Genomic DNA, 24,045 nt, shown 5'->3' with positions numbered 1-24,045 from the left:
TAAAGAACAGGGTGGAGGTGGTGTTTATGGAAGAGCGTATACAAAGAGAGAAATGACAACGGCAGGGGAAAGGAAGAAATAAACATTGACCAGGCCGAGAGACTTAAAGGCTTAATCCAGAGAGAAAGGAAAATAAAGAAGGAGACAAGGAAAAAGATGATCAAGTTGACAGAGAAACTATACGGCTTAATTATTCCAGAGACAGAGTAAGGAAAGAAGTGTAGAACATGTATCAAGAGAATGGATTAAATATGTGTGCTTAAACAAACCAACAACTAGACTAGAGGAGGGAGAATATAAGAAGGAGAAAATGAAGGAAGAATATATCTGTATAAGAAGAATTTTCAGAGAATTAATCCAGGCAATGTAACAGTGCTGGCCTGGAGGTGGGGGCTGTCTGGTTCTTCACGGTCTGTTCTGCTCCAGTAGATATGCAGTTACCAGCAACACAGGGGCGTGGTTTAGTGTAGGTGGGTCCTGCCCTTACTGTGGGCCCCAACAGTCTGACACCTGAGTCCCCACTTTGGTCATGGTGGGGAGAAATACGGCAACCCCTTGGTCTCTCTTCCACTGACCCAGTGTCCCAAACCACTCTGTTGGAGCCATTCTCACTGTACCATGGGTGAAGATGAGGCGATCTGTCTCCCTCTGCCAACTCCTGTGCCCTGTTGCTTGGCTAGGATTGAAACAGCCGCCCCATGCATCCTGGTAGTAGGGAAGTGCAGCTTCGTGCCACCCAGTATGTGGTTCCCTGACAGGCTTTGTCCTGTCCCATAGCACTCCATGGGGGGATCGCTTTCTCCTACTGTACACTGTGTCCCTGACTTAGTCGTCGAGCCTGGGGGTGGTGGGTGTAGGCAGGCTTTGTCCTGTGTTGTGTTGATTTTGAAGGGAGTTCTCTGTGCCTCCTGGATTTGGATGTCTGCTTCCTTCCCCAGTTCAGGGACTTTCTTAGCTATAATTTGTTCAAGTAAAGTTTCTGCCTCTTTCTGTCTCTCTCTTCTTTTTCTGGAATTCTTATAATATGGGTATTATTTCATTTTATTCAATTACTTAGGTCTCTAAGTCTCCCCTTGTGGTCTAGTAATTTCTTATCCTTCTTTTTCCCAGCTTCATTATTTTCCATAATTTTATCTTCTATTTCACCTATTCTCCCCTCTGCTTCTTCCATTCTTGGTGTCACTGCATCTAATTTATTTTGTATCTCATCACAGCCTTTCTTGTTTCATCGTGACTATTTCTTAGGTTCTTGATCTCTGCAGCATTAGATTCTCTGCTGTCCTCTATGTTTTTTCAAGCCCAGCTATTAGTCTTAAGATTATTATTTTACTTTATTTAATTTAAAAATTTTTTAATATTTATTTTTGAGAGACAGAGCACAAGTGGAGGAGGGGCAGAAAGAAAGGGAGACATGGAATCTGAAGCAAGCTCCAGGTTCTGAGCTGTCAGCACAGAGTCCGATGTAGGGCCCAAAGTCATGAACTGTGAGGTCATGACCTGAGCTGAAGTCGGACACCTAGCCAACTGAGCCACCCAGGTGCCACAATACTATTATTTTATTTTATTTATTAAAATTTAAAAAAATATTTATTCATTTTTGAGAGACAGAGACAGCATGAACAGAGGAGGGACAGAGAGAGGGAGACACAGAATCCAAAGCAGGCTCTAAACCCCGATCTGTCAGCACAGAGCCTGACTTGGGGCTTGAACTCACAGACCATGATGAGATCATGACCTGAGCTGAAGTCAGATGCTTAACGACTCAGCCTGAGCCACCCAGGCACCCCATGACTATTTTTTTTTTAATTTTAAAAAATATTTTATTTATTTCTGAGAGAGAGAGAGAGTGTGTGAGCAGGGGAGGGTCAGAGAGAGGGAGATACAGAATCTGAAACAGGCTCTAGGCTCTGAACTAGCTGCCAGCACAGAGCCTGACATGGGGCTCGAACCCATGAACCATGAGATCATGACCCAAGTTGAAGTCAGATGCTTAACTGACTGAGCCACCCAGGCACCCCATCCCCATGACTATTTTTTGAGCAGAATTCTTTCCTTTTGTGGTTGTGCTGGTTTGTATGTGAGGCCCTCTGGTTGGGTTAGTGTCAGTCTCACTCCAGTAGATAAGCAGTTATCAGCCACGAGGGGAGGACTTTGGTGTAAGCAGATCCCGCCTCCACTGGGGACTGCTGTCCTTTTCCCTGAAGCCCCACTGTGTTGGTGATATGGAGAAAGTGGTGACACCCCAGTTCTCTTCCCCTGACCAGGTGTCTCAAACCATGCTGTTCAGGTATCCCTCACAGGGTTGCACAGGTTGGCTGGCTTGTCCTGCTCCATAGTCTCCTGCAATGCCTAAGTGCTGGGCTGGGATTCAAAAATCTGATGTCTTAAAGAATCCTGCTCAGCAGGATAAGCGGAATAGTGCCACTGTGCATAGCAAAGGGCCTCTGGCTGGTGCCTGGAGGGTCTTTTGTCCTTGGAGGAGCAGTATACCCTTTTGCCACAGTATTCAAGGGAGGGGACTGTTCTCTCCCATTGACCCCTGAGATTGGTACCATGCCCCAGCGCTGGCTCCCTTCCCCCTAGGCATGCACACACGTGGTCCAGGGAAAGTCTGCAACATTGATAACTCTGATCTTTAGCTTCTAAGGCTGTTTGCAGAGTAGAAACTGGCTCTCTTTGTATTTCTTGTTCCCTAGTCTGTGGTCCGTAGAGGTTTTTCTCTTGTCCAAATATAATCCCATGCTTCCACAGCCTCTCTTTCTCTTCCTTTTGTTTCTCCACCGAAGGAGTTCCCGTCCTCCTTGCCTATGCCACCTGTTTTATCTCTCCCAATTTGCAAACATGCACCTCAGTCCCACCACCTTGTCCCTTTCCACCTGTAGAGATTTTTCTCACTCTGTAGTCTGGATTCCTGGTATTCCAAGTGTTCTGAACTCAGTACTGCTGTGTTTGAAGGCCAAGGGATATTTCGGTTCCCCTACTTCCCTGCCATCTTGACTCTCCTAAGCCCCTTTGCTTTCAATCTGCATGTGTCTTTAGGTCTCAGATGAGCCTCTTGTAGGAAGCATATACATGGTTCTTGTATTTTTATTCATTCTGTTACATTATTTTTTGATAGGAGCATTTAGTCCATTTACATCCAAAGTAGTTATTGATAGGTATGTACTTATTACCATTTTTTAAATGGTTTTATGGGGTTTTTTTGGTAGTTCTTTTCTGTTCCTTTCTTCCTTTGCTGTCTTTTCTCACAGTTTGCTGGCTTTTAAAAAATTATTTATTTGTTTATAATTTACATCCAAGTTAGTTAGTACGTGGTGTAACAATGATTTCAGGAAAGCCATTTAGCCCATCTCCCCTCCCACAACCCCTCCAGCAACCCTCTGTTTGTTCTCTATATTTAAGAGTCTCTTATGCTTTGTCCCCTCCCTGTTTTTATATTATTTTTGCTTCCCTTCCCTTATGTTCATCTGTCTTGTATCTTAAAGTCCTCATATAAGTGAAATCATGATACCTTTCTCTGACTGAATGATTTTGTTTAGCATAATACCCTCCAGTTCCATCCACATAGTTGCAGATGGCAAGATTTCATTCTTTTTGATTGATGAGTAATACTACACACACACACACACACACACACACACACACTCCATATCTTCTTTATCCATTCATCTATTGATGGACATTTGGGCTCTTTCCCTAGTTTGGCTGTTGTTGATAGTGCTGCATTAAACATTGGGTGCATGTATCCCTTCGAAACTTCCTGGCTTTCTTTAGTGATATATGTGGAATCTGTTTTCTTTTTTTTTTTTTCATATCTATTACCAGTTTTTTTGATTTGTGGTCACCATTAAGTTTATATATAATAATTGTTGTGCATATAACATATATTATGTTGATAGTTACTTAAGTTTGAACTCATTCTAAAAGCACTAAACTTTAATCCTCTTCTCCTCCATGTTTTAGATTTATGGTATCATACTTTAGATCCTTTTACTTGTGAACCTCTGGACTGATTTTTATGGATATTCTTTTTTTTTTTTTTTTTTAAATTTTTTTTTTTAATGTTTTACTTATTTCTAGGAGAGAGAGAGACAGCATGAGCAGGGGAGGGTCAGAGAGAGAGGGAGTCACAGACTCTGAAACAGGCTCCAGGCTCTGAGCCGGCAGTCAGCACAGAGCCCGACGCGGGGCTCGAACCCACGAACCGTGAGATCATGACCTAAGCGAAAGTCGGACGCTTAACCGACTAAGCCACCCAGGCGCCCCTTTTATGGATATTCTTAATTTTCTGCTTTTGTGCTTTGTATTTTTCTTACCCTGTTAATAATCTTTCCCTTCCACTCAAAAAGTACATTTTGCCCTTTCTTATAAGGTCCTTTTAATGGTTATGAATTCCTTTAACTTTTGTTTGTCTGGGAAACTCTTTATCTCATGTTCTGAATAATAGCCTTGCTGGATAGAATGTTCTTAGTTGTAGTTTTCTTTTCTTTCATCATGTTGACTATGTCATGCCACTCCCTTTTGGCCTACAGGTTTCTGCTGAAAAATCAGCTGACAGCCTATGGTGCTTCCCTTGTGTGTAACTGTTTTTTTCTTTCCTCCCTTGCTGGTTTTGAAATTATCTTTTTATCACTACCTTTTGTCATTTTAATTCCTCTGTCTTCATGTGGACTTCCTTTGTTGATTGTATTGGTGGCTCTCTATGCCTTCTGGATCTGGATTTTTGTTTCCTTCTCTAGATTTGGGAGGTTTACAAAAATGTTTTTTTCAAATACATTTTTTGCACTCTTTTCTTTCTCCTTCTGTGATCCCTATAATGCACATGTTGTTATGCTTGATGGTGTCTCTGCTTTTCCTTAATCTATTTTCATTCTTCATTAATTTGTTTCCCTTTCCCATTCAGATTGGGTTCCTTTCCATTACTCTATCCTCCAGGTCACTACTTTCTAATACTATTCATTCTCTCTAGTGTATTTTTAATTTCAGTTTTGATTTCTTCACGTCTTTTTTTTTCTATGTCCTTGTTTAGGGTCTCACTGAAGTCCTCCACTCTTTTCTAAAGTCCAGTGTGTATCTTTATGACCATTACTTTAAATTCTCACCAGGTATACTATTTGCTTCTTTCTTTTTATCATTTTGTCTAACTCTCTGTGTCAGCTAGGTCTCCTGCTTTTATAAGTAATGACCTTATGAAGAATGTAGTGTCCTGGAGTGAAATGTCCCCTTTTCATTAGAAGGTGGCACTTTGGAAGTATCTTTTATATGCGTTGAATGCAACTACCATTGTGGCTGACTTACGTTTGCCTTCAGTACAATTATCTGCAGTGGCTTTCTTTGCCTTTTGTGGGCAGAGTTTGGTCACACCAAACTGCAGAGTGCTTTCCGTGTGTTGTCCCCTGGGATGCTTTAATTGGTGGGTGGGTGGGTCCTTCAATGAGATCAGATGTCTGTCTCCAGTCCACTGCTGGGGCCACAGTTGAACTATAATATGTGGTTATCTTCTCCTCCTACCCAGGCAGGAGTCACTTTGGAGTGGTGCTGGCCTCCGTTGAGGCTGCTTTCATAATACTACACTTGTGGCACAACTTTGAATATACTCCTGCCAAGGCCAGGATGGAAGAAGCATGTCCACAGGGGTATATGAGTTGGGGCACACTGTTAGCAAGCTAGGTGAAGAATACTGGCACTTTGATTGTTCTTGCAGGTATCTGTGTATCTAGTCTGGGGATCAGAGAAGAGAAATGGCCTGTGTCAGCCCTTTTGTTCTTGGAGAAGTCTCCCAAAGATCCTTTCCCCTCCAGCATGTGCTCTCAGATTACTAAACAAATCTCCCTCCCATATACTCCAGGTGTTTTTCAGACTTCTGCTTCTGTGGTGTGTCTCAGCAGGGCTACTTGTTGTGCTCTCTCTTTAAGAGCAGGGACTCAGTTTCCTGATTTTTAAACTCCCAAGTGTTAAGCCCTGGTGACTCTAAGAACAGCAGAAAGTAAGCCCTTTTGATTTTCCTGGTGTGCCCAGTATGGGGTCAGCTCCTCTTCCTCCTCTGTGCTTGCAGTGACCCTTCCTTCTTTGGACAGTCTTGTGGGTCAGCTTGTTTCCTGACAGCACTTGTGTTCTTCCTAATGTGTTTGATGTGGCCTCTTCTCTATGTTTACATGTGGAGTCTCTTCGGTCAGTCTTTAGGTCATTTTCTGGGTTATTTACACAGAAGTGGGTGTTATCTAGTTGTGTCCATGGAGGAGTTGAGTTTAGGATTCTTCTACTCTGTCAATCTTCCCCTGAAATCCTGCTTTCATTTTTGAAGGATATTCTTCTGGATAAATAATTTAGATTTGTAGTCATTTTTTTCCCCTGTATTTTACTGTTCCTGAGAGGAATAAGGTAGCAGTTTTATTTATCACTCCTTTAAAGGTAATGGGTTTTTATCCCTTTTGTATGCTTTTAAGATTTTTCTTTGCATAGATTTTTGTCAGTTTTTCTATGGTGTGCTTAGGTGTGGTTTTATTTGTATTTACCCTACTTGGGGGTTTGTAGAGCTACTGGAAGCCTTGGGCTGATATCTTCTGTCAGTTTTGGAAAACTTTTCCTTTGAAAAAATTTTTTTTCTCTTCCATTCTCTCTGTTTTCTCCTTCAAGGACTCCACTTATACTATGTTAGACTTTTTCACTGTGTTCCACTCACCTCCTTTTTTGTGTTCTGAGTTTTCATATTTCTTTTCTCTGCCCTTTCACACAAATATTTTCTACTGTCATATTTATCAGTTCACTGAACTTCTGCCATATTTATTTGTGGTCAGACCCATTCATTGAGCTTTATTATCCTAATACATTATTTCCCCTTTAGAATATCCGTTGAATATATATATTTCTGTTTTTTTTCATTGAAAATTTTTTAAATGTGCATTTTTACTTAAAAATGCCTTTTGTAGCTTTTAAGTAATCAAACCTCTGAATCCATTTTGCTTTTAAAACTGTAAATTATGAAATGTAAGGCTGTCATCTCCTTGGACTTGGAAATGAATCACTAATCCCCATCTCATCATCCCCCTAACTCATATTATCAAGGTTTGCTTTGGTTGTCTTCATTTTTTATTAGTTTTTTAAATGGATTTTTTCACATATTTCTGTGTGGCAGTTATTTACTTTTAGCACTTTGAAGTTATTTCTTTGACTTCTTGCATTAATTATTTCAGATAAGAAGTCAAGTGTCAGTTTTATTGTTACTACTCTGAAGATGGTATGGCTACTTGTAAGGTTTTGTTTTTTTGGTTGTTAGTAGTTATTTTGTCTTATTTAGGAAATTCATTTTGTGATTCATAGTGACTCTCAATCTACAGCATATTTTGTTTTCTAAAATTCTCAGCTTTTATGTGCTCTAATTCCATTTTGGTTTGTCTTCTCCTGGGATTTCAGTTTTTACTCGTATATCAGACATTTCATTTCTTAGTCTGTTCTGCTCTTTTCTATTTTTTATTCTTTGTTTTCATTCTAGATATTTTAGTCTGGTTGAATTTACGAATTTTCTGGTAAACCCATACTTTGAGTTCTTATTCAGTTAATTTTTTTTTTTTTTTTAGTTTTATAATTTCTGTTTGGATCTATCCTTCTCTGTTCTTAATTTTCTGGGCCATATTAAGTAGAATTACCTTAAAATCTTTGTTTGATAATTTCATTATTTGGATCATGTATAGGTATATTTCTGTTTTCTGTTTTTTTCTCTTGATTTTCAGATATTTGACATACTTCCCAGTGTGCCTGATAACTTTTGATTGGGTTCAGATATTATATGTGGATAATGTAATAGGTAATTTGATGCCTAAGCTGATACTGAATTCCCTAGAAAATTTAGTTTTCTTTTTGGCCGATGTCTAGGGACACTAGATGATTCAAAACGGGCTTCATATTTTGTGAGGGCTTATCTATTTCTAGTTTACTCTTATTCTTGGGATGAAACTTCTGGGTTTCATTCTAATGCCTGGGGTTGCCCTCGACAGATTGTATTTCTATACCTTTGTGAATCTATCAAACTCTGCTCAACTTTTCTGCCAAGGCTGTGTCCATTGAAATTCCCAGGTGCCTCTAGGGCAAAAGCAGCCCTGATTGCTGGACCCATATCTTTAAATTTATTATTTTCCCTGATCATGGCCCTGTGATTATTTGCTTCCTTCACTTGTTTCTGGTGCTTTAAACAAATGTTAAAAAAATATTTTGTTCAGCTCTTACAGTTTTTCTCAAGTGGATGCTTGGTCTGAATTACCCGAGCTCTTAATAAGCAAAAGGGATATTTAATACTCATGTAATAGTTCAGTGCAGGTATTCAGCATTTAGCCTTTTACATTGTAATTCAGGGACCAAATCTACTTTTGTTTTTTGACTCATTATCGAAAGAGTTCTGTGCCAGATCCTCTGCATCTGGCCAGTAAGTGGGAGAAAAGGGAGAGAGAACACAAATGGTGATGCATGAGATTTTTTTTTTAATAAGCAAGGCCTAGAAATTACTTACTTAATTTTTGCCTATATTTTAGTGTGTGGAATTCAGCCACATGGTCTATTTGTGAGAAACCGGGAAGTATTAACTAGCTTAGCAGGAGAAAAATCTAGTGGTTTTGGTGAAGATATTGTCTCTGTCTCAGAGTCTGTTATAATAATTTATTCTTGAATTGGTAATGGCTCAGATTATAGTAATACTAGTGGATTTACACTTTCAAGATATATATGGGGATAAAATTGGTAATATTTGATAACTTCTAACAGAGATCTCAAAACAATGTAGCTTATATAAAATTGTAATTTATTTTTGTCCATTGTGATAATGTAGACAGCCTCAGTTCATCTATGGCTTTATTCAGCCTTTAGAAAGATGTGAAATACCCGTAAGATCTGACAAAGTTATCATTCTTTTAGGGAAATTGAACCAGTTACTCACTTTCTCAGATAAGTTTGTGGCTTGTAAAAATGTAAATGCTTCAACTGTCTCATTAGAATCGTAAATGCTACAATTCTTAGTTTTAATGTGCTCCTGGTGTTCAGTGACTGGTAATCTTCTCTTCATTCTACTTAAAATATGAAGGGCTTTAGTAGTGGGAATTTAAAAGAAAGGGTCTTTGGGCACCTGGGTAGGACTCAGTCGGTTAAGCATCGAACTTGGGCTCCAGTCATGATCTTGCAGTTTGTGAGTTCGAGCCCCACATGGTGGCGGTACTGACAGCATAGAGTCTGCTTTGGATCCTCTGTCTCCCTCTCTCTGCTTCTTCCCTGCTCACTCTCTATTTCTCTCAAAAATAAAATAAAAAACATTAAAAGAAGGGTCTTTCCTGAATTATTTGGAAAGCTGAAAAACCAACTTAAAGAGGACAAGAATTTTATTTTATGAGCAAGTAGTATTATGGATGGATTTTGAACAATTTATAAGAAGTAGATTTTTTTATGGAGGTACAAACATAAAAATTTAATAACCAGTTCAGGATTATGAACAAAGTTGCTTAAAGTGGAAACCAGTTCAGGATTATGAACAAAGTTGCTTAAAGTGGAAATTAATCAGAATTTTTTAGCCTTAGGAGAAAGATGAGTTAAAACTTCTTTTTCCAATCTAAGAAATTACATACTTAAATCGTAAACTGGGAGTTAAACATAAAAACTTTAATTCAAGACTGACATTTATTCCCTTTATTGAAACATTTAGTACTTGAACAAGCCTCTGCAAAATCTCCATATGGCACTAGGTGGCACACTGTGACTTTGGATGAAAATAATATATTTTGTTTAAGTATCCTGGAAGAAAAGAACCTAGATCAAAATTTTGTTTGAAATAGATATCTGTAATGTTATGCAGTATCTCAGAGTCATTTATTGAATACCAAACCCTGATGCTGAGATTAAAATGTTTTAAACTATTGTACTTTAAGTTACTACTGACATCTTTCTAATAATAGGGTTGTTAAAAATGACTAGAATTTATGAGTTTATTGAAGAGTTCACTCAGCATATATTACAGAATGCACATGTACTTTTATGGAAAAATGGTTTTCAGTCAGGTGTTGTAGTAAGATGAATGTTAATAATGTTTTTGCATATGAATTATTAGAATTAAAATAGAGTTGAGCTGGTGGCTCTTTTTTTTGAATGTGTGCATGTGCACTGAGTATAAAAGCTAACTTTGCAAAATTTATGGTAGAACTGAAATGTTTATAGAAAAAAAGAATATTAGATTTCAAGTGTTCTGTTCAGGCATTACTATAGCATTGCTATCTTGTGATCTCTGTATTCCTAGAAATTCATTACTTTATCAAGACTCTTCAGTTAGAGAATAATGTGTAGAATAATGAATTTTGTGATCTGATATATATCTCCATTTACCTATCTATAAGATTTTATGTGATTGCATAATTATTGGAAATACCTGAAATTATCTGAGAAAGAGTCGAAAACTAGGCCACCTATTTAAACTCGTTCATCTGGCCTGAAAGAAACAGTTATACTTCTTGGTTAAACAATGATTAAGTAACCTAAATGATAGATTCCAACCTAAGTTTCTATAGAACTAATAATCAATGGAAGTTGTGTTTAATCAAAAGGAGATTTCATAGTGTGAAATTGATTGGAAGTCATGGGAATAGAGAGGTTTCAAGAATTTTGCACAAGATGGACTTGGAATAGTGATCACAGATTAATGAGTTTTGGTGTAAATTTATGAGTTAGGTAAGTAGATGCCATGTGGATATCCAGTGTAAGATCAGAGGAATGAAGGAATGTAGGGGTAGGTATTTATTTTAAAGATGTAAAAGTTAAGTTCCGGTTGCTTTCACACAAAAGGCATGATTGAGTAGTTGTCACAGAGATTGTATGGTCTGGCCCTTTGTAGAAGTGTGTTGACCCGTGATTTAGACAGTAGTGCCTTTTTCTTCTCTTCAAGTCATACTACTGGTCAGTAAGTTTCTTTGGTTGAGAATAATGTATTGCTTTCTTTCACATACTCCTGCAATAAACAAGCAATGAAAATTAACTAGTAGGGGAGGAGAACCCAAAATGGAATGTAAAGAGTAACATATAAGTGAATAATGTAATTACACTGAAAGTGGTGAGGATGGGAAGTACTAATACAAGTAATTTTGGAAAACAAAATGCAGTGCTTTGTATGCTTTAAGGCTAAAGATAAGAACTGTATAGAAATGTAATCTTATTAATAAATATGTTTCACAGAGATGCGGATTTTGCATTCTGAAGCTGTTTTATATGTGTATTAGAATTGAACAGGTAAGTAAATTTAGATAATGAGAACTGGGTTTCTGACTGGCAGAGAAAGAAATTACAAAGGGAGAAAGGGAAAGACTAAAACGAGCCCTAGCTGTGGGATTGAAATCAGAGGGATCAGACCTGTGATATGTAAGTGGTGATGCAGCTGTGTGTACACAGCAGTATTTGTGCTTCTTAGGGCACATTTCCAAACTGAAGATTGTATTCATTCTTGAAATAATTTATTTTTAAAGTTGTAAAATCAGTCTTTGTAGAAATAAAAATCTGTGACTTACTTTCTTTTCGTTGTTTAACCTTTCAATCCCAGATTAGTTTTAACTGTTTCCTTTATGAGAAAATGTGAGAAATAATGAATTTGTCAGCCAAATAAATTTTGTATGTTGACTAGTCTAATAGTATAATAAATATTCACTTTTCTCTACAGGCTTCGTTCCAGCGCTCTAATAGTCATGACAAAGTAAGGAGAATAGTTGCGGAGGAGGGTCGTACAGCAAGAAACCTGATAGCTTGGAGTGTTCCACTAGAAAGTAAAGATGATGATGGTATGTATTTTTCAAAAGTTTCGTTTTCGTTGTAAATTAGGAGGATATATTTAGCCCTAAACAGTAGATAGACCGAAAACAATTTACAATTCAAACTCTTGGGCAAATTAGCATACATTAAATAGGAAATAACCTTTTTTGTTGCTTTTTTATCTTGCTGATACACAAATGGTTTCTCAAAAGTGTTAGTTTTGCTCTTTATATAGGAAGGAAGGTGGGTTATGATCGGCCTATTAATTTTCTTTTTTAAGTTATAGGAGATTTAGATTTTTTTCTTTTATTAAATTCTTCTGAAATAAACAAGCTTTAAAAAATTTACTGTATTCACCACAGTAACCTAGGTACAGTTTAATATAATGTTTTAGAAAATAAAAGATGAGTATATTTCTTTAGTTATTATTTGAGCTAGTCCTTTCACTTCAGTGTGTAGAATGATTGTGAGCGCTCCCTAGATCCTGGGGATCCAGAGATTGGATAAGGATATTGAAAAAAGGAGGGTAGAGTGTGCCAAAGGGCACCTCACTTTGAAGTTTTCTGAGGGCTTGTAGAGTATCCTCATATTGGGTTGGCGTGATGTCCTTTCATGATTAGATTTAGTTATATATTTTTGGAGGGATTCTGTAGAAATTATGTTGTGTCCTTTTCAGGGCATCAGAGGAGGCACATGATAGTGGTTTTGTTTTGTTACTATGATGTCAGCGTTTACCATTTGGTTAAGGAGGTATCTTCTGAGTTTCTCCACTGTTAAGTAACTAACTTTTTCCTTTATAATCAATAAGTAATTTGTGGTAAGATCGTTTGAAACTGTGTAAACATCTCTTAAAATAGTCTACCCACTACTTTCAGCTCTTAGCTGAGTAAGTTATTACTCTGGTGATTGCAAAATGGTGATTTGCTAACCCTAGTGTTCCTTCTATATTTATTAGCTGACATGTTTTAAAAAGATTTATTTATTTATTTTTGAGAGAGAGAGAGCATGAGTGGGGAAGGGCGGGGGCGGGGGGGGGGCGGGGCAGACAATCCAAAGCAGGCCCTGAGCTGACAGCAGACAGCCTGATGCAGGGCTTAAACTCCTGAGCCATGAGATCATGACCTTAGCCAAAGTTGGAGGCTCAAATAACTAAGCAACCCAGGTGCCCTGAGCTGACTTTTTTTTAAGTTTATTTATTTGTTTTTAAGAGAGAGAGAGAGAGAGAGAGAGAGAGAGAATGCACACACGTTAATGAGGGAGACACAGAATCCAAAGCAAGCTCCAGGCTCTGAGCCATCAGCACAGAGCCTGGCTCAGGGCTTGAACTCCCAAGCTGTGATATAACCTAAGCCAAAATCAGCACTTAATCAACTAAACCACCCAGACATCCCTGTTAGCTGACATTCTAATGTAAGAAAGAACTTTCTCTTTTCCCTTTGTGTTTATATGTGTAAGTTCATATTTATTTAAATTTGCATGGGGTCATGATTTCTTATTTCATGAGTTATAATCTATCACTCTATTTTGATGCTTAAATTGATCTAGGTTTGTCTTAATTGTTCTGTCAGTGGGAGACCTGTTTTAAGCTGGCTCCTGTTTCCTTTTGACATATTCTTCTTTGAGGACACTGTTACCCAGCAGGATGTTTCAAGCTATATAAGAGTTCATCTGTGTTTTATTCTTTTGAATTTACTTTATGTGTACATATTTTTTACATTGTATTGTTTTTTATACTTTTTTATTTAAACATTTATTCCTATTTTTATCTTTATTTTCTACACTTTTATCTCTGATCCATTTGTAGTTTATTCTTACATATAGTGTGAGGTGTGGATCTAATTTTATATTTTCCATATGGTAAACAAATTGCTCCAGCATCACTTTCTATAAAGTCTCTCTTTGCTCCATTTTTTTGAGATTCAGCTTATCAAAAATTGAATTTCTATATGTAGAATATTCTATTTCACTGAGCTGTTCATCTAATTCATGAAGACCATGCTGTTTTAATTATAGAGGCATTATAGTATATTAAAATACCTGTTTAGGGGTGCCTGGGTGGCTCAGTTGTTTAGGAGCCTGATTTAAGCTCAGGTCATGATCTCATGGCTCGGGTTCAAGGCCTACGTTGGGTTCTGTGCTGACAGCTCAGAGCCTGGAGCCTGCTTTAGATTCTGTATCTCCCTCTCTCTGTCCCTCCCCTGCTCACGCTTTGTCTCTCTCTCTCAAAAATAAGCCTTAAAAAAATCTTTTTGGACTAGTCCTCCCTCAGTAGCTTTTCTTTGTCAGTCTTCCTAGATACTTTAAGGAGCAGTTACTTTGAATAAAAAATTACCAAGTAGAGAAGGAAATTAAATTTATCTTTTTTTTTTTAAATATTTTATTTATTTCTAGGAGAGAGAGAGAGAGAGAGAGAGAGAGACAGCGTGAGCAGGGGAGGGTCAGAGAGAGAGGGAGTCACAGACTGAAACAGGCTCCAGGCTCTGAGCTGGCAGTCAGCACAGAGCCCGACGCGGGGCTCGAACCCACGAACCGCGAGATCATGACCTAAGCGAAAGTCGGACGCTTAACCGACTAAGCCACCCAGGCGTCCCTAAATTTATCTTCAAAACTAAAAAAAAAAAAATGTTTATTTTTGGAGAGAGTGAATGTGAGTTGGGGAGGGGCAGAGAGAGAGGGAGACATAGAATCTGAAATAGGCTCCAGGCTCTAAGCTTTTAGCACAGAGCCTGAAGTGGGACTCAAACTCATAAACTGTGAGATTATGACCTGAGCTGAAGTTGGACACTTAACCAACTGAGCCACGGAGGTGCCCCAGATTTATCTTTTTGAATTTATCTCTATACTAGCTAAAAAAAAATTTTGTCTTAATTTAAATCTAAGTTAGGTAACATATAGTGTAATGATGATTTCAGGAATAGAATTTAGTGATTCATTGCTTACATATAACACCCAGTGCTCATCCCAACAAGTGTCCTCCTTAACTCCCCATGCCCTTTTAGGCCTTCCCCCCACCCAACACTCTGCCAGCAACCCTCAGTTTGTTCTCTGTATTTAAGAGTTCTCTTATGGTTTGTCTCCTTTTGCTTTTTTTATTTTTGCTTCCCTTATGTTCATCTGTTTTGTATCTTAAATTCTACATATGAGTGAAATCCTATGATATTTGTCTTTCTCTGACTTATTTCGCTTAGCATAATACACTCTAGTTCCATCCACGTTGTGACAAATGGCAGGATTTCATCCTTTTTGATTACTGAGTAATATTCCATTTTGTGTGTGTGTGTGTGTGTGTGTGTGTGTGTGTGTGTGTGTGTGTATGCACCACATCTTCTTTATCAGTTCATCAGTCGATGGACATTTGGGCTCTTTCCATACTTTGGCTATTGTCAATAGTGCTGCTATAAACATTGGTGTGCATGTGCCCCTTCAAATCAGCACCCTGTATCCTGTGGATAAATACCTAGTAGTGCAATTGCTGGATCATAGGGGAGTTCTATTTTTTAATTTTTTGAGGAAACACCATACTGTTTTCCAGAGTAGCTGAACCAGTTTGCATTCCCATCGGCAGTGCAAAAGGGTTCCTCTTTCTCTGCATCCTTGCCAACATCTTTTGTTTCCTGAGTTATTAAATTTAGCCATTCTTACAGGTGTGAACTAGTATCTCATTGTGGTTTCGATTTGTATCTCTCTGATTGATGGTGAGTGATGCTGAGCATTGTTTCATGTGTCTGTTAACTATGTGGATGTTTCTTTTGAAAAATGTTCGGTTTTTTGCCCTTTTCTTCACTGGATTATTTTGTTTTTTGAGTGTTGAGTTTGATTAGGTTCTTAATAGATTTTGGATACTAACCCTTTATCTGGTATGTCATTTGCAGATATGTTCTCCCATTCCATTGGTTGCCTTTTAGTTTTGCTGATTGTTTCCTTTGCTGTGGAGAAGCCTTTTATCTTGATGAGGCCCTAATAGCTCAGTTTTGCTTTTGTTTCCCTTGCATGGAGACATGTCAAGTAGGAAGTTGCTGCAGCTGAGGTCAAAGAGGTTGTTGCCTTTTTTCTTCTCTAGGATTTTGATGGCTTCCTGTTTTACATTTAGATCTTTAATCCATTTTGAGTTTACTTTTGCGAATGGTTTAAGAAAGTGGTCCAGGTTCATTCTTCAGCATGTTGTTTTCTAGTTTTTTCCCTCACCATTTGCTGAAGGAGACTGTCTTTTTTCCACTGGATATTCTGTCTGTTTCATCAAAGATGAGTTGGCCATATGTTTGTGCGTCCGTTTCTGAGTTCTCTATTCTGTTCCACTGATTTATGTGTTTGTTTTGTGCCAGAACCATACTGTCTTGATGATTACAGCTTTGTAATATAGCTTGAAGTCTGGAATTGTGATGCCTCTAGGTTTGGTTTTCTTTTTCAGGATTGCTTTGGATATTCGAGGTCTTTTCTGGTTCAATACTAATTTTAGAATTGTTTATTTTATCTCTGTGAAGAATGCTGGTGTTACTTTGATAGGGATTGCATTGAGTATGTAGCTTGCTTTGGGTAGTATTGACATTTTAACAATATTTGTTTTTACAATCCATGAGCATGGAATGTTTTTCCAATTTTTTGTGACTTCTTCAGTTTCTTCCATAAACTTTCTATAGTTTTAAGCATAGGGACTTTTCATGTCTTCAGTTAGGTTTCTTCGTAGATATCTTATAGAAGATAAGATACGGTTTTGGTGCAATGGTAAATGAGATCGATTCCTTGATTTCTCTTTCTGCTGCTTCATTATTGGTGTATAGAATTGCAACCGATTTCTGTACATGATTTTATATCCTGTGGCTTCGCTGATCTCATGGATAAGTCCTACAAGTCTTTTGGGTTTTTCATATAGAGTATAATGTTGTCTGCGAAAAGTGTATATTTGACTTCCTTCTTGCTGATTTGGATGCCTTTTATTTCTTTGTGTTGTCTGCTGAGGCGAGGACTTCCAACACTATATTGAATAACAGTGATGAGAGTGGACATCCTTGTCATGTTCCTGACCTTAGGGGAAAAGCTCTCCGTTTTTCCCAATGAGAATGATATTAGCAGTGGGTCTTTTGTATATGGCCTTTATGATTTTGAAGTATGATCCTTCTATTCCTACTTTCTTGAGGGTTTTTATCAAGAAAGGATGCTATATTTTGTCAAATGCTTTTTCTACATCTCATTCTTATCCTTTCTTTTATTAATGTGATGTATCACATTGGTTAATTTGCAGATATTAAACCAGCCCTGGATACCAGGAATAAATTCCACTTGATCGTGGTGAATAATTCTTTTAATGTAAGCCATGTGGCCTCTACCAAATGCACTCCAAGCAAGGGAACCACTTCTTCTGGGGTGACACATGGACCCCTCAGATCCCTCTGCCTGCTCCTGGGAATTCACCCTATTTCCTCACCAGAGCACCAGCCACTGAGTTTCAGAACTTCAGACTCTGTGCTCCACTGTTTATAGAATCCTGGTGGTATTGAAACCCTCTCCTTTCTTCCTGTCAGTGGTTTTGGGGAACAGATTTCTTGTTCAGTTCCCTGCAAGTGTTTTCACTCTTCCTTTCTCTTTCTCTCTAGCTACTTTCAGGGGAGTATTTTTCCCACACTCTCCTGATGTGCTACACACTCTCCCTTTCTCTGTCTTCTCTCTGCAGAAACAGCTATCTGTGGCTTTTCTCTCCCCTAGTTCACCTCTCTGCAGTGGGTATCTGCTGAGTTCTGTGGCTCAGGTTATCTAGATTGTTGTGTTAATCTGCAGATCAATTTCCTAGGTGTTCAGAATGGTTTGGTGCTGATCTAGCTGAGTTTCAGGGATAAGACAAGCTCAGGGTCTCCATGCTACACTACCATTTTAACTTTTCTCCTCTATATTAGTTAAAATTTTCATAAGGAAGCTTACTGTACATTTTTAAATTCTTTGATAGAGAATATATATTAACATACTTACTATAAAAGTAATAACATAAAACCTAAAAATGTCTTATGGTTGCTATATATGATTAATTTTATCTTATGAAATTTTATTTTCCATGGGTTCTTTTATTATATAAATCTGAGGTTTATTAAAGTTTCTTCTAGTCAAAACCCATAAAACTAAAGAAAATACAACCCTGTATATCTCTGTATGACATCTCTGTATGTAACCTGATTTTGCATGTAAGTACATAAAAGATTGGCCAGTACAATTTTAAAGCTTCATTCAGGCTTATTGCAAAATAACAGAACTATGAGCACAGAGAATCTGAAATTCTAAATAGTGATGACAGAAGAAGAATGTTAGCTTCATAATTTTGGAGGATTATTTTATATTGTCAGAACTTTGCCAATAATAGGAAAATTTTTATTTTCCTTTTAAAAAATAGCAGCTTGTTCTCATTTATGGCTATACTATATATTCACATATTTCTGGGGACAGTACTTCAGTTTTTAAAAGTTTTCTTCTTTTGTTTTATTTCTGTTTCCTCTGGTACTTGTTGTAAGCTGGTTATTCTACTGGATTTTCTAAAAAGCCTGCTGGTATCTTGTTCTCTATAATCAAAGGATGAATAATATAAGGGCTGTGTAGGTGAGTTCAGAGTTCTATGCCTTCATCCCTAGTAGAACAGTTGAGGGAGGCCCACTTATGTGCAGATAAATTGTTAGTAAGTATTATGGCTCACTTCATTTGTACTTCTTTCATGGGTCCTGGTCCAAAATTGTTTTGCAGAAAGGAAAGTCATTCTGTTATACATTACATATAGAATCTTATTCCTGTTTTGTCTTGCTTTCAAGAATAGATTGATTGTAAGTATAAAACAGTAGTTAGCATCTTTCTAACTATGGGTGAGAAACAGGTGAGAATGACCTATATGATGGCAAAAATACAAGGAACTGAAAACTTCTGTTTCCAATAAAACTGTGTATTTCATAAATCAGATAAATTAGTCAAAATACTGAGTTTTTAAATGGTAAAAAATATATTCTTGATTTGATTGTTAAAATAAAATTTGAATTCAAAGAAGTATTTTTTGACCTGTTTTTAAGTTGAGGAGTATCACTAACTTGACCTTGTTTTTAAATTGTTAGTATATCTGACTTTTTAAAGAAGTTGATTTATTCCTGTTCTGAGAAAGCCATTCAGTAAAATCAGTCTCCGGTACATTGGAAGCTTGTTTTTTATTTTATATTGACCATGCATAGATTGTACTGTTCTGTGGTCTCTGGAAGGATATTATGTATTAGAAATGATTTGTGTAGTTCAATTTTGTATTATCCATTTGTTTTCCTTTATATTTGACTGTCTATTTATTCTTCCTTGAAGGAAAATCTAAATGCCAAACTGGTGGAAAATCAAAGAGGACAATTCAAGGCACTCATAAAAATACTAAACAGGTACAGCACATACAGCTTTCTACTTATTGACTTTTAATTTCATTGAGACAATTAATATTGTGTATTTTGTCTTCCTGTAAAAATCATTGTAGCATTCTTTAGTTAACAAATGTGTGTATACACTATATACCCAGCTTTACTAAATACTTTACAAATATAAATTTATTTGCTTCTTGTCACAGTCCTTCAGCGTAGGCATTATTATCTTCATTTAAAAACTGAGGAAACTGAAGTAGGAAGAAGCTATGTAACTTGCTAGTGAATGACAAAGCCAGGATTTGAACCCAAGCCGTTAATTTCTAGTTTATGCTCTTAACCCTGCTGCACATCCCATATTTGTGAATTCTTTATGATTTTCTTTCTTGGTATAGCAGTGTCTTTACATTGTAGAATAGTAAGAGTATTGTCTCTAAATATTTTCACGTTGGTTTATTAAAATTTTAGAGAATGCAAGCCTACTTTATTTTTAAAAGAATTTTAGTTTGTGATTAGTTAGCTTTTTAATTCATAGTTATTTTCTCTGAACTTTTTGTATATGTTATTTTGGTTTGGTGTTATTAAATATACCAATATGATTCTGCAAGCCAAAAACTTCACATAAGGAAAACATGAACTTCTAATCAAAATGTCATTGTGAGTTCTTAAGAAAATCCCTGACTTCTCACATACATACTCCTCCTCACATACTCCTCAATGATAAAAAATTATTTTTAATTAAAAAGACAAAGGACTTTCAAAAATAAGATAACCATCTCCGTGGATCAGAAATAAAGCAAACACATTGACAGGTAGGTGGAGTTGGGGACACAAACCTAATCGAAAACTCTAAGAGGTAAAGGAGGCTGAAATGCCCTGATTATGATGGGGAAAAAGATCGAAGCTTGTAGTATAAAATTTTAGGCTTGCACAGGGTTCTACATTAGGAGCAAAAAAAGCTACAGTCTTCCTGGGGTTGTGCTCTGTGATTTGATGCCTGAAGCAGTACAAGGGAGTGGCTTATGGTTTATGAGTGGTTCTACTGTATTCTTGGAAGGTGAGAGATTTAAGTCCCCAGTAAGAGACCTCAGGAAGTGAGATCATAGTGGGCTAGATGGTGGTCATCGTAACACTGGTACACATGGAGTGAGGGTGAGCAAAGTGAAGAACTAAAATACAAGAAATTTAGACTCAAAATGAACTTATGAAGTAAAATATCAAACCATGTCAAGAAAATAATGTTATAAAATATAGATAACACATTCTGTGAATGAGACATAATGAAAAAAAGGGCATTTTCCTGAAGAAGACTTGCAAATAAATGAGCTTAATTTCTTCAAAGGAAAGAATAACTATAAACAAAAAGGAAAATTCTTAAATAATTCAGATGGACATTAATTTTGAACATTTATAGGTGAAAGTGAACCAATTAGACATCTTATAAATGAAAATGCCAATGAAATTTAAGAAAACCCATAATTAATGGAGTAGATGTTGTATTGGACAAAGGGAATTTGTGAATTGGAAGACACTACTGTGGAGAATTTAAAACATACCTCAGAGACCTAATGAGATGGAAAATAAGAAAGATTGATTCCAGGACTTTTGAAAGTAGAGGATAAATAGTAGGCATTGAATATTTGAAAAGATAATGTTGGAAAATTTTCTCATTTTGAGTTCTCAAGGGCTTCACAGTGTAACTGTGGAGCTGATCTGGGTAAGTAAAAACAGATTTATATACCTAGCTATGTTTTAGGGAGTCTGAAAATGTTAAGGTTAAGGAAAAAATTCTTTAAAAATACCAGGAAGTAAACAAAACCACAGAGGAATGACAGATTAATAGACTTGTTATGCACAAAAGGACAATGAAGCAATATATTCGAAGTTGTAAGACACAATTACTTTTAACCTAGAATTTTATGCTCAGCCAAGTACAAGAGTAAAATAAAGCCATTCTTAGATATTTTAGACAAAAACTAAGTGTTTGCTACCCACTGACCCTTAATGAAGGAACTGTTAAAGATGAACTTCAAGAAGAAAAGGTAAGGTGGAGAAAGGAGCTTGTTAAAAAAGTATCTGTAAAATATGTTTGTAAATCTCAATAACAGTTGATGGTTTGAAAACACACACACAATCAGATTTAGAAAAATGGAACTGTAGTTTTAGACAATATTCACATGAAAGCTGGATTGTAGGGAGTTGAAAGGGAGTTAGGATAAAATCCTTGTCTTTTAGGAAGAAGGTTTTGTTAGGAAAATATGAAGTAAATGTGTATGATAAAAATTTAAGGTTGTCTACTGAAAGCAGCCATGATTACCAAATAGAGGAAAAGAGGAAGTAAATAAACCAAAGCTTTTCAACCCAGTAAAAGTCAAGAGAAAGAAAAGAAAAATTATGGTAAATAAAAAGCACAAAAGATGGTGGTGGATATTAAGCATAAATATATTACCAAAGATAATATATGTAAACTGCTTAAATTCACTCCTTATAAGTACTGTCTGTTAACTAGTCGTGCCACTGGAGCTTCTCAGGTTAAGCTAACTGCTTAAAAGCCAGTTAATTGAACTAAACCTCTCATTTCAGATTGAGATATATGTTGCTTACAAGAGACACATTTAAGACTTCAAGGAAAGACAAAAAACATAGGGATAGAAGAAATTCCAGGTAGATACTTGGTATTCTAGGTATACTCTGAAGTTAGTCATATCAAATCAGATGGGATTCAACGTGAAATGCATTGACAAAATAAAGATGATAATTACATAAGGGTAAAAAGAATAATCATCTACGAAGTATAACAATAGTAAATTTTTATGTAGCTTATAGCATAGGCTTGAAATATGTATAGCCCAAACTAACAGAATTATAATAGGAAAAGTATCTTCATAATCATACTAGGAAATATTAATATCCTTTACTCAGAAACTGATAGATCAAGCAGGAAAAAAATGGTAAGGTTATAGAATTAGGAGTACAATTATGCTTGACCTCATGTAAATATATAATATGTGTGTGTTTGTATGTGTATATTGGCACTCAAGAAATAGTGTACACAGAACATACATGCAAAAATTGACCACATACTAGGTCATAAACGTAGTCTCAATAAATAGAAGTCACAGAAGTCAGAACATGTTCTCTGACTGTAAGTGCAATTAAATTAGAAATAAAATGGAAGGACATTTTAATATCATATATAAAAAATAAATTATTGATGAACTAAAGCCCAAATGTGAAAACAAAAATTTAAAACTATCTGGAAGGATGTTTTTATTACCTTGAAATAGGAGAGACTTTCCTAGATAAGACAAAAAACACAATTCATGCATAAGTTATGTAAAATTAAATTTATATGCTAAAAAACTCAGCTAAAAAAATTAAAGGTAAGACTGGGAGAAGATACTATATATCAAAATTTATAAAGAGCTAAAATTAATTTAAAAAAACAATAAAAAATTGTGGGAAACCTGAATAGCTTGTAAACCTGTGAAAAGATGCTTCATTTTAGCAGTAATCAGGGAAATGCCTCTTGGCTCCTTGTGAAACCCTACCACTTTGCCCTCTAGAACTAGGTTCATCATCAGCGCATCTTCTATATCCCTCTCTTCTCTGAACATTCCCTTTACCTTCTTGTTTTAACTAAATCCTAACTCATTTGTGAGGATCCTGCTTCTTCCGCAGTCTTTAAGTACCAGCTGTAGGACACCAATCTCTGGTGGTAGAGTTTGGTTAGGTTTTCTGTTTGTTCCTTACTGCCATTTCAGACAGTTCTCCCTTCTGCCTCCTAAAACTCCCTGGATCTGCAGTGTGTGCCATCAGTCTATGCCACCTGCATTTCCTTCTGGTAGTTGCAGACAGACTTCTACATCACTATTCCTTGAAGGTACAGTTTCCAGGCTCACTGCATGTTCTCCACAGTCTCAATTCCTTGCATTTCTTTCTTCCAACAGTCTTGTCTTCTACTCATTCCCATGGTCATACTCTTGCCTTATCCTTACTGATAATTGCTCTCCCTCCAGGATCTCAGTCTCAGTCATCCCTTTTCTCCTAGTCATCTTTCTTTCCACCTTACTCCCTCTGATTGCCTGACTCTAATAGTTCTTCAACCCCGTGGAATCTATAATTTATTGATCCTGCTACCCTTAGACTATCCTTCATTCTCCATATGTGTACACTTCCCTGAAAATCCCCTTGAGATTCTATGGTTTGTCTATCATAATAATTTTCTTGCATACTCCATTAACTGTCTTACATATACTGCCCCGTGGCAGTATATGCTTGGCAGAACTGTCCTGTTTAAATCCATCTTTCTGTCTGTTGTGCTCTGTATCCTCGTGCACTTTGAACATGGCTAGAGAAAGGTATCAATTATGTTGACCAGGTTCTTTTTACATTTATGACCACTAACCTCACATGGGTAGTACTGTTCCAAAGTCCTGTTGCATGTGCCTAGTTGTTTATATCAATACAGATCCCATAGATACTAAGAGGATAATAAAGGAATACTGCAAACAACTCTGTATGACACAAATTTGATAACCTAGATGAAATGGACCAATTCCTTTAAAGGCACACTATCAAAACTCTCTGAAGAAGAAGGGTACTTGGTTGGCTCAGTCAGTTAAGCTTCTGACTTTGGCTCAGGTCATGATCTCATGGTCTGTGAGTCTGAGCCCCACATTGGGCTCTGTGCTGACAGCTGTGAGCTTAGAGCCTACTTTAGATTCTGTGCCTCCCTCTCTCTCTGCTCCTCCCCCATTCATGCTCTCTTTCTCTGTCTCTCAAAAATAAATAAATGTTTAAAAAAAAACCTCTCTGAAGAAGAAATAGATAATTGAATAAATAGGCCTAAAGCTATCAAGAAATTGAATCAGTAATAGCCTTCCAAAACAGTGCCAGGCCCTGATGGATTCACTGT

The 24,045-nt window shown here is 36.8% G+C and overlaps 1 protein-coding gene across 3 annotated transcripts in view; it reads left to right on the top strand.

The window, feature by feature from the left end:
• The window catches only part of SCAPER (S-phase cyclin A associated protein in the ER), a 514,984-nt gene that overhangs the window by 38,453 nt on the left and 452,486 nt on the right, over positions 1 to 24,045 (top strand). For all 3 annotated transcript variants that reach the window (XM_039238174.1, XM_039238172.1, XM_039238173.1), the window contains 2 exons: positions 11,678 to 11,795; positions 19,081 to 19,151. In XM_039238174.1, the coding sequence (XP_039094105.1) occupies positions 11,678 to 11,795; positions 19,081 to 19,151 (189 nt within the window). The remainder of the gene's footprint in view (positions 1 to 11,677; positions 11,796 to 19,080; positions 19,152 to 24,045) is intronic.

The sequence above is a fragment of the Hyaena hyaena genome, unplaced genomic scaffold (genome assembly GCF_003009895.1).
Source record: "Hyaena hyaena isolate Hyena2069 unplaced genomic scaffold, ASM300989v1 scaffold_137, whole genome shotgun sequence".
NCBI classification, from domain to species: domain Eukaryota; kingdom Metazoa; phylum Chordata; class Mammalia; order Carnivora; family Hyaenidae; genus Hyaena; species Hyaena hyaena.
The sequence above is the reverse complement of the archived record's forward strand: the minus strand, read 5'-3'. Positions and strand labels throughout refer to the sequence as shown.